At 39.7% G+C, this 15,166-nt stretch overlaps 1 protein-coding gene across 2 annotated transcripts; it reads right to left on the bottom strand.

The window, feature by feature from the left end:
* Positions 1–1,006: 1,006 nt before the first annotated feature.
* tiprl (TIP41, TOR signaling pathway regulator-like (S. cerevisiae)) lies at positions 1,007–12,806 on the bottom strand. 2 transcript variants are annotated; one of them, XM_061085773.1, is made up of 9 exons: positions 12,751–12,806; positions 10,018–10,146; positions 9,358–9,485; positions 7,555–7,734; positions 6,700–6,799; positions 6,441–6,572; positions 6,140–6,235; positions 5,923–5,985; positions 1,007–1,622 (listed from the first exon to the last, which is right to left on the bottom strand). In XM_061085773.1, the coding sequence occupies exons 1-9, from the start codon at positions 12,787–12,789 to the stop codon at positions 1,491–1,493; spliced, it is 999 nt and encodes a 332-aa protein (XP_060941756.1). In that variant the 5' UTR covers positions 12,790–12,806; the 3' UTR covers positions 1,007–1,490. The 2 variants fall into 2 exon arrangements, with proteins under 2 accessions (XP_060941756.1, XP_060941757.1); XM_061085774.1 differs by lacking the exon at positions 10,018–10,146 and having other exon boundaries at positions 12,751–12,798.
* Between the last annotated feature and the right edge of the window lie 2,360 nt (positions 12,807–15,166).

Below are 15,166 nucleotides of genomic sequence, written 5' to 3'. Positions count from 1 at the left end.
ATTTAGAAATATTTGCAGGAGCAGGCGATGCACGGCATTATACTGTATAGTAGTGGTATTTATTTAACTACACAGGACTACTGGGGCGGCTGTGGCTGAGGGGTAGAGTGGTCGTCCTCCAACCTGAAGGTCGGCAGTTTGATCCCAAGTCTGACCCATCTGCATGCCGAAGTGTCCTTGGGCAAGATGCTGAACCCTGAATGGCCCCCCCATAGAATAACAAAGTGCTACGAATAGATTCACTATATGAATGTGTGTGTCAATGGCTGAATGTAAAAATGTACTGTAAAGCGCTTTGAGTGGTCATCAAGACTAGAAAAGCGCTATATAAATACAAAACCATTCACCATTTTACTTTAATACAAGGAAAGAGTCATATTTATGGCCATATTCAAGGCAAAACCTACATGTAAAAACCTTGTGCTGCAGTAGCAGCTCCTCTGCAGAACAATGAGTTGAACTGAGAAGCTAGGTATTGTGAATTGAGCAGATGCTGTAAATATGCATTCATATTAATGTGAATATTGTACATTGAATAGATATAAGATAGAAGTTAAATAACTGGTTCTGTGTGTGGCTGGCCTATCAGGGAATGATGTGTGACATTTAACTCGGATGGTACTCGTGCTCGTTAAAGTACATTATCCTTAACGGATACTTGTTTTATCTATGTATTCCGCTCAACCCTAGTTGTAACGTCACTACGCATGCTCCAATCTGCCTCAAACCTGACATGCAAAATGAGAGTCACTACATGAACACACAAGGACAATATTTGGCAGCCGGAAGTAGTCCCTTTGGTTCAAATTTCTTTGGAATAACCTGTATATATACTCGTTGGTCACTTCTCCACTGTGGCCAGGCGAGGACCCACTCATGTATGCTGGCAAGTCTAGTTATGTTATCAATCTTGTAATCTTAGACTCTTTTTGGTGTGATTTCACAGGTTCATTCAAGAACATTCCTGAAAAGAAAACAAGATTGCACTGCAAGTAAATCAAGCTAGTTATATTTGTACAAACAAAATTTATTTGGCCATATGGTAGACATGATCACATAGATTCTAAAGGTGTTTGACTTGCAAGTGGAAACTAAACTTTTTCAACTTCCATAAGTCACTGTAGAGAAGCAACCATATTTACAGATTTATTTTATGCCCGTCTTTGTTTCCATTTTATGCAGTGTCTTACAAATATGTCATGAATACAGTAATATTAAAAGTATGGATACAGCTATCCTACCAAGCTTTACGGTTTGTCAAATGCTTAAAGTAGACAATGCATGTTGATACACTGAAAACTCAAATCAAAATCAAACTCTCAAAGGTTGCCGAATTTCAAGAGCACATCAACATAGTGGTCACATATAAAACAATTCCTCAGATAATTAAAGAAGAGATCAATGGTCATGTTACTGTAAGATTAATGATGTGCTATTTATTCCTGTTTTTAATTACACAACACATCAGCGTGCACCTTATAGTGTACTGGTCACTGGAGAACTTCATTATCAGCTGTCTGAGCATGAGGCAGGGGAAATTCCAGCTTCTCATACACTGTCAGCTTCAGGGACAAGTGCTGGGCGATCTCATTTGGATCAGTGTACAGTGCAGCAGGAACATTCTGGAAGAGAAAGTAACATTTGTCAGAATGACAACAATGAATAAAGGGCAGGAGCCTTTAATTAAGCCTCAAGAATTTAATTGAGATTCTGTTACCAAAGGCATAAATTTGGTAAAGAATCAATGTTTCATTTACAGTTTAGTATATAATTACTGTCAATCACCAAAATTACAATTTTAAATTAAAATGCATGGTGCACATAACATTTGCATGCAAATGCTGTAACATACGTAAGATTTTAGCAAATTAACATTATGCGTTTTAAATCTTTTTATGTAATTTCCAATACAGATTTGGCACATATTGGGTAATGTAGGAAGTCTTTATGTTGTGATGAGGGCAAAGGGTTTTTACAGACAGACCTTATTAAAGAAAACTACGACCAAACAACCTTACATACACTTAGTAGCCTATTTTTTAAGGCCAATACAACAGCTTAACTACATTATCAACCATAACAAAGATGAAAATGGTCTGCTCTATTGCCACTATCGGAGAGATATTAATAGCTTTGTGTTTATTATTAAGATGGATGTTTACAGTGGTGTTGAACTGGGGTCTATACTAACAAGAAATATTTTTATATAGCTATAAGTTAAATTAAGTTAACTTCTGTTTAAGCAGAATTTGTGGTTATAGACGTAACTTTAAGTTTCAGTCTGACACCCACTCCCAATGTCCACCATCAAGGTCTTGCAGACTTTGAGAATTTTTCTCGCCACCTAACGCCAATGTCCTGACCCTCCTCAGATCCACAACCAGCTCCTTTGTCAAGCTGCAGGTGGTTCTGCTTACACCATGTGACGAAGCTACCCACCAAAGCCCTGTATTCAGCATCCACACCCTTGCTGATACATCCAGCTATTGCAGAGTCATCAGAAACCTTTTGGAGATGGCAGGACTCTGTCTGGTAGCTGAAGTCCATGGTTTAGAGGGAGAAGAGGAAGGGAGAGAGGACTGTCCCCTGTGGGGCCCCCGTGGGGCCCCGGAGTTGCCGACCACTGTCAGACTTTTCTACATTTCGTCATGGCATAACCACAGATTATAATTTATTTCATTGTGATTTTATGTAATGGACCAACACAAAATAGTCCATCATTTTGAAGTAGGGCAAAATATTACATGGATTTCAAAAATGATTTACAAATAAAAATCTGAAAAGTGGTGAGTGCATATGTATTCACCCCCTTTACTGTGAAACCCCTAACAAAGATCTGGTGCGACCAATTGCCTTCACAAGTCACATTTCTAAGTCACATAATTAGTAAATAGGGTCCACATGTCTGCAAATTGATCTCAGTATTAATACACCTTTACTGTGAAGGACTCAGAGATTAAAAAAATATCCCAAGCTTTGAACATTTCACGGAGCACCATAAAATCCATCATCAGAAAATGGAAAGAATATGGCAAAACTGCAAACCTACTACGACAAGGCAGTCCACCCAAACAGACAAGCCGGACAAGGAGACAATTTATCAGAGGAGCAACCAAGAGGCTGATGGTAACTCTGGAGGAGCTGCAAAGATCCACAGCTGAGGTGGGAGAATCTGTCCACAGGATAACTATTAGTCGTCTACTCCACAAATCTGGCCTTTATGGAAGAGTGGCAAGAAGAAAGCTGTTGTTGAAAGTGAACCAGAAGATATGCCATTTGGAGTTTGCCATAAGCCATGTGGGAGACACAGCAAACATGTGGAAGAAGGTGCTCTGGTCAGATGAGACCAAAATTTAACTTTTTGGCCTCAATGCAAAACGCTATGTGTGGCGGAAGTCCAACACTGCCCATCACCCTGATCACACCATCCCAACAGTGAAACATGGTGGTGGTAGCATCATCCTGTGGGGATGCTTCTCTTCAGCAGGTACAGGGAAACTGGTCAGAATTGAGGGAAAGAAGGATGGAGCCAAATACCAGGCAATCCTTGAGGAAAATCTGATGCAGTCTGCAAAAGACTTGAGACTGGGGCGGAGGTTCATTTTCCAGCAGGACAATGAAAATAAACATATAAAGCCCAAGCTACAATGGAATGGTTTAGATCAGGGGTGCCCAATACGAAGGCAGTGTGGGTCGATCGCACGACTGGACAAGAGGCAGTCACGTGGACGCTCCAGCGCACGTATCCCCTCTTTTTTTTTTTGCCTCCGCCGCCGCCACGCCCCCCAGCCCCTGGACGATGTTGCGAACGTCAACCACGGTGGACTGCTCGTCAGTGCGCCTCCACAGCGTCTCGGCAAAAAAAAAAGAGGGAGTGCGCACCACTGCACTACAGCCACACAAGCATTCACATAGATAAAAAGAGGGGAGGGGGGGCTACGTATTCTCCACATAGGCTTGAGTGGAGAATACGCAATTTACCCTCCACACCCGACGTTGAACGGAGCAAACAGCGGAGAAGTTCTTGAAGATGGATGACAATAAATTAATAATTGAAGATGAGAAGTACAGTGAGTTGTATGATCCTCAGCACATATAAGAGAGAGCCTACTGTACATAGTTATTTAAGTAAAAGTTACAACTATTGCTCCATGTTACCTTTTAGTTTATTAATAAATCTCTTAATTGATTTTGAAACAATGCAACGTAACCTTCATTTGTTCTTATTACAGTACATTTTTGTACGGGGGGGGGGATCTTGTTGAACTGGTCATTTCAAGAGTAGCTCACAAGCCTATAAAGTGTGGGCACCCCTGGTTTAGATCAAAGCATGTTCATGTCTTAAAATGGCCCAGTCAAAGCCCAGACCTAAATCCAATTGAGAATCTATGTCAAGACTTCAAAATTGCTGTTCACAGAAGGTCTCCACCTAATCTGACTGAGCTTCGGCTTTTTTGCCAAGAAGAATGGACAAACATTTCCATCTCTAGATGTGCAAAGCTGGTAGAGACATACCCCAAAAGACTTGCAGCTGTAATTGCAGGGGGTTCTACCAAGTATTGACTCAAGGGGGGTGAATACTTATGCACTTAACAGATGTCAACTTTTTTTTTACTCATTATTGTTTGTGTCACAATTAAAGGTATTTTGCACCTTCAAAGTACTATGCATATTGTGTTGATCAAATGGTAAAAAGTCTGGTTAAGTCTATTTGAATTCCAGTCTGTAACAGTACAAAATGGGAAAAGTCCAAGGGGTGTAAATACTTATGCAAGGCACTGTATGTGAAGAGCTGCAGAGATGGTGTCTGAAGTACTTCTATTACGGCTGGATAGGTGTACTGCAAGGGGTCCAGCATCACAGGTATGCTGCTCTGAATGTGGGCCAGAACCATCCTCTCACAACACTTTGTGACGCCTCTCTACGTCATACGTTAATTTGTTTGTGCATATTAGGAATTGATTGGCTTTGGAAATTTAGTGAATGTTACCTTGTGAGCCACTCGTTCAGGGATTAAGGGTTTAGTCTGTTATTTTCCTGATTTCATTGTACACTTCACCTAGACTCTTTTTGTTAGTTCACTAAGCCTTATGGATGGCGGCCTGAATGTATTTTGAAACTTATATCAATCAATCAATCAAATTTATTTGTATAGCCCATGTTCACAATTTGTCTTTTATGGCTTTAACATGGTGTGACATCCTCTGTCCTTAGCCCTATATGAAGGATAGTTTAGTATAATTAGCAGACAGTTGTTTCTTTTGTTGAACAAAAGGGCCAGGGTTAAGAAAGAGGGTTTTTCTTTTTTTTTTAATGATTTGCCATCACCCTCTGCCCCTTACCCTTTGTGTCTTAAATTTGTTCAATGTTCACCTTTTGTTTATGTAAATTATTTAGCATTGCCAGACACCATCGGGGCTGTGTTGCTTCCTTTCCTCCTAGACAAAAACTGGGTTGTAACAGCATCCAATTGGAAGGGATTACAGGTCATCAACCTGAAGCCAGTGGATGAATGGAAAAGGATCGAGGATGATATTCAAATTTAACACCAGCAAACATCTTTAAACATAGAAAGGGGTTGCAATCTCCCCACGTATAAAAACATCAAAAAAGTGATAAGGAAAACATTACATACAAAATTACAATAGTAAGCCACTTTCATGAAGACTGAGCAAACAACTGCATCTGCTAATGGGGACCATGAGAGGTCACTGCCCTGGAAAAATCTGGGGAGAGGACAGTACTGGATTCAAAGCAGATTAGCTCATCGAACAACTTTTCCTGAGGACCTGAATTAACTTAAATGCCCGAAAACACCATTTATTAACAAACCAATCTTACAAACCATGAGCAGAGGTCTGATCACAGCTAAGGAGATTCATGCTCTGTAGCTGTGCCTTATACCTTGTCATAAGAACTCACCTTGAGTTCCGCTATTTTGCTTTCTCTGGTGCTGAACTCTCGTAGCATGTAATTCTTTCCAGCCTGAAAACAAAAAAACGATAATTATCAATAATTAATCATTAGAGCTTTTATCATAGATAATATGGTATAACTTCTGCCAAATTTTTAATGTTATTAATAGCTTATTATGAAACACTGCACTGAACGTTATCCTGGCTAAAGGAAACCTACTTGCCTCATGATACAGTCGAGTGTCATTTATTCTTATCAGCACTCCATCCACACGTAGGAAGAAACGCAGCAACAGGAAGAAACTGGTGGGCATCACCCTCTGCATCATCAAGACACACGGATTTCAGTGTAAATTTGCATAACTGTGTTAGTGTGTTCCCTAAAAAAAGAGTTGGACTCTAAGTGAAAAGGCCCTGAATAAATGAAAGCTAAAAAGATTACTGCATTAGTAATAAGCTTTTATTAAATCAAGTAAATGCTTGACTCAAATGTGTTTTCCTCTTAAATCTTATAACACCACTCACAATTTTTACACTGATCATTGACACTCCGTGGTCATGCAGCTCATCCTCAAACAGCAGCACGTCATCAAAGAACATGATCTGTTCTCGAGCCTTCAGCTTCTCCATATCGATACGCTCTGCTGTCTCAGTCACCTTCAGAGGAGCAACAGGTACAAATTTAACACAGACAAAAGCAGAGGTCTGAAAGCCTTTATAATAAATGTAACAAAAGATGTTGCAGGTTTTGTGTTAGATTCCATTAATGAAAATGACCCCATACCTTTATCTGCATATCTTCTCCCATTAGAGTGCCTCTGTAGTCTGTGGTGTATGTCCAGTCGTAAGGTTTCACCACCTCTTTTGAGTGTTCAGAATCAGCTCTTGAATGAGATGACATGGAGTCATGTTAAAATTGCAGATGAGATACTTGGAGCTAGCTGCTTTACTTTTTTTGAAAAGTTTCAAGTAGGAATTTCCTTTATTATGCAAGTTAATTCTGACAGCGTCACTGCATGGGATGACCTATTTTCTCAGTGTATGGGTGACAAGAGACTAACACTGTTCAACTCATGTTGTTCTATTATTTATTATGTATTGACCTCAGACATGTAAATCATAACTCCAATAGTAGAACTAATCTCTTATTATTGAACATGCACCTCATACAATCACTCAGTGGAGGCAAACAATTGTATTTTTCTCAATGTTTTTCTTTTCTTTTTTGCCTGTTTTGCCACTACAGGGTAGAAAACCTTCAACTATTTGGATTTATTGTATGTTCCTCTTAAACTCTCTGATTGCTAACAATACATGTCTCTGAAGGTCCATTAGTGGCAGATATGGCAGAACCTCAAATATAATTGTTTGTGGAGAGACTTACATTCATTCAGAGGGAGGGGTGCTTCGAATTTTGCTTAATTGTGCCAACAAAAAATATCCTAATATCAAACCGTCTGAACTGAAACTCTGTTACACTGCCTAATTTGAGCCAATCATTTTTTCCATTTTCTATCATATGACATTTTAAAGAAGTATGGTTTTTTTTTGGTTCTCAATGTTTGAATGGTTGGCCACATTTTCACATGGCAAATATTAAGCTACATTCTTTTGTATCACATTGCCATGCTCATCTTGCCTGCTTTCCTGCCATTCTTGAGCACAGGCCACCTTGACAGCATCCTCCATGTTGTTTACTCTCCTAAGGGCATCAATGGCATTGAATCCAATGCCGTAGCCATCTATGTGTTGGATACGTAAGAAGTTGTCTCCAAACAGCATCTCTGGAAGGGAAGGCATGTTCATCTCTTCTGCTAACCTGGGAAGACAAACAGAAAACAGCTGTTCTCGCTACTACAACCACTTATCAACAATTACACCCGTACTTCAGTTCAGTGTTGAATCATACAAGTTTTTATTCAAGTAATAAGGAATATTCATTAATTGGATATGACACTAAGTGATGATAATGGCATTACATATAAGAACCAACACCCTACTGACTTTATGCTGACAGCCTGATACAGCACATACACAAAGAATGGGGACTTCCTTTCAAAACACGACGGATGAGATGGGGAGGGAGTGGAGATGGGAAAGATCTATTGGAAAGAGCTGTGGGAGACGGAGACATTCAGACAGAGCTTCATCATTTAGGCCGATCAGACCTTGTGCTATGGTCGGCCTCACTCCAGCTCATTTATATCATCAAACTTACTGTACCCTTTGAGGATGCAGTGGAGAGGACTGCGAGTGCAAAAATCTATGGTGAACTGAACTTGCGGTCGACGTGGCTGGAATGCAAAAGTCTCACTAGTCTATGTTGGCTGCAGAGGGTCTGTAGCCATATCAACATCAAGTCTACTCCTGGAGATGGAAGTGCAAGGAAAGGCCCACCGGCAAGCGGTTAAAGACCTCTCTAGATCTGCTGAGATGGGCAGTCAGTAGCAGTTGATGAAGAGAAAGAACTCCACCTGGGCCTCAAATGAGTACATGGCACAGAGGGGGGAGCCTTGTAAGCAAGTTCTCTTTGTTGAACCCTCTTTAGACATTGTGGGTGATAAGCGAAATGCTGGGGCAGGTTGTTACACACTTGATGACCCATCACTCACTTGACCCCCGCAGAGTCCAAGAAGCAGTTGTCACAAAGACACGCAAGGGAGAACTCTTAGTAATCTCTGGCCATAGCTGACAATTGCGAACATCCACTGTTGCCAAATTCTTCTTAAGAATGGCTGGTGAATGAGGTCAATTACTGTGTTATACTCCTAGCCTGTTAATGGTTTAAAACTGTTTTTATTTATATAGCCCTATTCTTGTTTTGATGACCACTCAAAGCCACCCATTCGTACAGTGTTTCTATGCGGAGCACTTTCTCTATCACAAATCACTCATACACTGCCTGAAGAACCATCAGTGGTAATTTGGGGTTTAGCATCTTGCCGAATGCAAAATAGGGGAGACAGGAATCGAGCTGCCGATCTTGTGGTTAGTGGACAACAGGCTCTTTCTCTTGAGCCACACAGCCTATGCAATCATATAACTGAAAAAAGATGCGCTTTAATAAAAAATGTGGGGGGTATTCAGCACTGTTAATCTCTCATTCGAATTCCACTTAGTACAAATCACTATGATCGTAACTCTAAAAGAAACTCTAAAACAGTTGTTTGTACTTTGTCATTATGGGATATTGAGAGTATATGGATGTGTAAAAATTACAGTTGATCAATTTAAAAATAAATAAAAAATAAAAAAGTGAGCAAAAGGTAAAAGTGCTTGGAAATGTCTTAAGCCACTGTACTTAGGCAGCATAACTCAAGACAAGGCAGAACAAAGCAGAAACCCAGCAGAGCTTATCAAGTAAAATTTCGAAAAAATTTACAAATACTGAATAAATACTACAATCTAAAATAATACTAATAAAGCATGGGGAACCTCTTACCTTTCGATGTCTTTGGATTTCATAATGTGATTTTTGGCAGCAGTCACCTTCCAATGTCCAAAGGTAAAGTTCTGCTTACTGCTCTTGAAACCATGAGACATCATCGTAGACAGAGTGGCCAGCATTGACTACAAGAGAGAGCAAATTTTTCAAACAGACTGGACTGACAAAGCGCATAATCAGATTTAATATTCATAGTCAGGCTTGATTTATGTTTTGTTTGTCAGTTTTTGAATTTGTGCTGCATTACAAACTCGTATTAATGAATGTCATGCTGTTCTGCTCATTTCTCATTCCTTCTTGCAAATATATGTTTAACATATACACTGCTCGAAACAATTAAGGGAAGACTTGAATCACACATAGGATCTCAATAAGCTAAATATTCATGTTGATGATCTTTCATCTCTCACACCGAAATTAAAATGTGGTAATTTGAAATCACAGGCTAATCAAACTTCTGTTACCAGTAGTAACAAGGACACTAGCAGAACACACAACTAGAGAAGAGTCCGTCAGGAAGGATAAAGAGATAGCAATTGTATTTGGCCACCACAACCCTTAAAAAGGGGGGTTGCTTTTGCCTTTCCATTGTACCTGTTGTCACTTTCATTTCAGATTTATAACCCTGAAGTTTAACTGACTTGGTGTTATACTGACCATTAAGTGTTCCCTTGATATTTTTGAGCAGTGTCTGCATTGACTGTTGGAAGGAAAGACTGAGCGGACTGGGCTGAGTTGATTTTGGAGCACTACAGGCTGTGTTGGGGGTTTGGAGCAGCTCTGGACCTGCAAAGAGTCAGTGAATGGCCACAAAGCAGTCTAATTACAGTGTCATACTAAGTACATTTAATAATCAACAAGATAGGCGGTACGAAATGAACACAAAGAAATACATAAAAGATAAAGCAGCTTACATTAACACACTAATATATATATTTCATATATCAAAGAGCTTATAACACCACATTTCCAAAAACATCACTTTTCTCCCAAAATACAGGCTCTTTTGTGGTGCCAAATCTGTAAGAGTAGAATGGGAGGTAGAGTCTTCAGCTACCAGGCTCCTCTCCTGTGGAACCAGCTCCCACTCTGGGTTCAGGAGGCAGACACCATCTCTACATATAAGGTTAGACTTAAAACGTTCATCTTTGATAAAACCTCAAGTTCGAGCTGGATCAGGTGAGTCCTGAACCATCCCTTAGTTATGTTATATGTCTAGACTGCTGGGGGAATTCCTATCATGCAATGAGCACTTCTCCCCTTCTCTCTGTCTCATTAACTATGTGTTTTATATTTCCTCCCTCCTACTGCTATCATCAGTAACATCTTTACACTCTTATTGTTTTCATTACAACTAGTCAGAGCTAAAACCTGATGGTGCACAAGTGTTCCTGGTCTCTATCTCCTCTCTCTCACCCACTCCTTCCCCCTATCTGTCTGTCTTCTCTCTCCTCTTTTCGCCCACCTTTCCCTCATTTTTCCCTGCTCACCCCAACAGGTCAAGGCAGATGGCCTCCCACATTGAGTCTGGTTCTCTTAGATATTTCTGAGTATTTTCTCTCCACAGTTGCCAAAGTGCCTCTCTTTATGGGAACTGTTGGGTTTCTCTATAATTTTCAAGGTCTCGACCTTCTATGTAAAGTTCCTTGAGATAATGTATAATATGATTTGGCTATATACAAATAAAATTTTATTATGTTGAATTAACAGCAACTTACGATACACTAACTAGTGAACACTAGATAGTTGACTGCTCATTAATATATCAGTTTAAATGCTGAAGGACCATCACCCTCATGTCCAGTGAAACTTTCACTGGACATTTTAATCATCTACAAATTGACAGTTTTACCATCAATAGTGTGCTTTCAGTGAAGGCAAGTTGAGCAGAGCTTTACCTGTTTCATTTTTTCAAATAGATATGCGTTAGTGGAACCGATATCGCTCCATATACATCTGATCCCAGAACACCATGTGTCTTATTAAATGGTAAATAGTCTGTATTTATATAGCGCTTTTCTAGTCTTAAGGACCATGCAGAGTGCTTTACAGAATAGTTTTACATTCACACACACATTTTTGATGCAGTGGATCAATAATCTGCCTTCAATTCACTACCTCATGTCTGCATCACAATTTTTCCCATCTGCTGGTTTTTCATAAACCAGCAGTGTTAATACTCCTTGTGCAAAATAATGCATATACAGCTTTCATATTAATTTTACAGACTGTTTGAAAATGAGGCCTCAGGTATCTTGCGCATAATATTAGAGAATGGGTTTAAGGTTAGCCTGAAATATGTTACAGAAGTTTTGTAGATAGTTTGTGTGGGTACTGGGTAATGAGGGAGGGAGAGGACGCATGACATGAGAATAGTGACCGGAGCAGATTCCACTTCTTTCACGAACTGTATTTGAAAAGGAAATGGCAGTAGAAAGCAAGGCGAAAACTAAATATAATTTTTTAATAAGAACTTAACTAAACAGTATATATGTTTTTAAAAAATCTATTTTCAATGATTATAATCAACATTTTTTCTCTGTAGCTCTTTTGATAGGCAATAGCTTTAAGGGCAGGACAAGCTGGTGATCCCATTAGAAGACCAGACCGTTTTTTGTTGGGCAGATGCAATCTATGCGGCCGCTGAAGGATGCCGCCCGCATAGACTGGGTCTTCTGAAGAATGTGGTCCTGAATTGAGACACAGCTTTAGAAGTTAGCAATTTAGCTGTGAACTAGCAGTGAAATTTGCAGTTCAGGCTGTTTTGTCAGTTGATAAATGTTACACCTCAAAACCCAGTATTGTCAATACTCTCACATACTCTTGTCAACAATAAACAACTGCTGTCAAATTGAACTATGACAACAGAAGGACCAGTTTCAGTATGATCAACTCATTAACGCACTACCGCTATGTTTCAACCCGTCTCACTTTTGTGAGACACCCGTCAGCAACACTGCTCTCAGGTGCACTGGTCAACCTCACATCACAATTACTAAAGATCACTGAGGGTGGGTTCTATTTTTATTACATTTAGAAAATTGCAAAACTTTAGCTACTTAGTGACCTTTAATCCAGCAAATATAAAATGTATAGCTTGGCTGCTGGTTAACCATAACCCATGCGTATATCGTTGTACTAATGCAACCATTTAACCATTAGAAGCGACTGGAAATGTATTTCCACTTGTGCACGAAGAAAAGTGATGTGTATGAACGATTTCATGTGCATCAAACTTTACTGTGTCCCCGGATCGTACCGCTGATGCACAGTCACTGCTCCGCTTCACTGCACATCATAACATTAAACACAGTCGTTAATGTTAGGAGAAAACTGAAGACTGCACAACTGTGTGCTGCAACATAGGTATATAGAAATAAGGCAGTTTACCTCGGTATTGCTGTCAATTGTTTCATACATCCATGTCATGGAGGTTACTTGGTCCGCCCGAGAAAAACGTCCGGTCGTTATGGAAACGCTCGCTCTATGGTTCCGCCACTTCCTCTGTATCAGTTGCTGCAGACCTGAGGGGCCTTTGGAAAGTCCAAATAAGTTTCTTAACCAATATTCCTTGGGAAAACGTCACGATGTCAAGCGAAAATGTGAAGGAGAAGCCGTGAGGAGTTACGAAAGGCGTTTTTTTTTAAAGAAGATACAAACGAACATTTTCAAATAATGTAATAATGTGAAAAATTTAGGTGGAGAGAAAAATGATTCAGCCTGTTTCAAAATCACGTGATTGAAATTAATTTTATATTACTATCTATCATAGATAGACATTTTTTTCAGCCCTAAGGAAATGAATACAGGTTATCGATGTTCAGTTTCCTTCTAGTGGCATGGTGTTGTAAGACACTTCATAAGCTTGTATTAATACAGTCTAATATAGTTTGTTAGTCTTTGTGTAGATTAGGAAATGCTCAAGTTGCAAACATATTTTTGTATTCAATGGTTGTTAATAGCTATGCATGTTTATTGGTGGATTAACCAATGACATAAACCAATATTACATAAGGCACTTTATTTTTGTACCTGTACAATAATACGCCTCCTTCATACAGGCACCAAGACATATATGATGCATCTACTCCATCCTTATTGGGTGGTGTCCATGTTAGAGAAAAATACAATGTCTTACTAAGGTTTGGGAACCCTTGGTTGTATCATAATTTTTGTAACTGTTATTTAGGGCTGTGTAGTAGTCAAAAAACATTAACAAAAGCAATTTTAAACAGCATTGAACAAGATGAGGGACAATGGGTTAGGGGGGAAACGGGTCCCGATTTATAAGATAATTGAAAGTTTGGGTGAGGTGCACAATGAAATAAAGAAAATAACAAGCTAAATTATATCCCAATAAAAACTCATGGGGTAACAGAACGAGTGCCTTACCAGTTAACATTCACCAAATTCTAAAGAGTAACTCAATACCCGTTAACAACCACACCATCGAGTTTACATTTGAAGACAAGGTGTTTCATTGGTAGCTGTCAAAGTTAGAGAAGGAGCTAGCTAGAACTGGGGAATACTGGATTTTAAAGCCAGTGGGCAGTGCATGGCGGCATCAAGGAGGAATCCCCTCGAGGTGCGTATGATGGAGTGGTTAACCTGAGGAAGAGACCAGGAAGAGACCTGGAAGCTGCAATGTAGATGTCTTCCACTGTCATTCCTCCATGCAAAGCCATGGAGAATGGAATTCCCCTGGTGGATTGCCCTCTGATGCTCCCAGAGGAGTGATATGCCCATAGATATATATAAAGACTAGATGTCTCGTCTGCGTTGCCGGCCAACGGAGCCGGACGTCACCACATGGCGGCCATCTTGCCAGAGGTTGCTCGCTCACCCATAACATTGTGTTGGTAGTGGTAAATAACCATAACTTGCTCAATTTTCAACCGATTTTTAAACGGATTGGTTTGTTATAAACGTCAGAGATGTAGATATGACACTGCATACTTATGAATAATTATGTTATTTTCATCTAGTCTTTATAAATATATCTATGGGCGGGCGGGCTAAAACCTCCAGGCTGCCTGTCCGCGTTTTAATGACGTCGTGTGGAGGCACTCACGTGATTGGCTGTAAAGGAGTGAGACATCTGATTGGCTACAGACGATCCCCTCTTAGAAAATATAAATGATAAATGCAGGTCCGACAGTTTATATATGAATGTAACAAGCTCCAAACATGTATTTGATGAAGATTGCAAATACTTTTACATGCATATATTTGTGAATTTTTTTAGGGCCCGAGCACCTCCGGTGGGAGGCCCTATTGAAATTGTAAGGATTATTCTCAGCGTAGTGAATGGGCTTTTTGAGGGCTTTCCCATGCTCAAAAATGTTTTAAACTTTGCAGTAAATTAGAAATGTGTGAAAATTTACGTATTCTGGAGTATTTGGAAATAGGCGTGGCAAAATAGCTCAACAGCGCCACCTACGGATAAGCCCCTCATTTAGCATTCACCGATCCTCACGAAAAAAAAGATGGTTGTGTATCATGACCAGACGTACAAAAAAGTCTGTCAGTGCATTATGAATAACGCAACAGGAAGCCAGCCATTTTGGATTTAGTGGCCATTTTGGCCATATTCCATATTTTTACATTGATGTACTTGTCGTAGAGCTTTCATTGGATCAACTTAAAATTTAGACGAGTCTCATCACAACAATATAGAGATCCAAAGTTATCAAAAAAATCAACTTTTCGTCAGAGCGTGTGACCGTGGCGTTGCGTCAAAGTTTGATTAAACGCCATCAAAACACGGGCGTCTGTATCTCGGACATTTTTGGTCTAATCAAGTCCA

The sequence above is a fragment of the Limanda limanda genome, chromosome 14 (genome assembly GCF_963576545.1).
Source record: "Limanda limanda chromosome 14, fLimLim1.1, whole genome shotgun sequence".
In the NCBI taxonomy this organism is placed as follows: Eukaryota; Metazoa; Chordata; class Actinopteri; order Pleuronectiformes; family Pleuronectidae; genus Limanda; species Limanda limanda.
The sequence above is the reverse complement of the archived record's forward strand: the minus strand, read 5'-3'. Positions and strand labels throughout refer to the sequence as shown.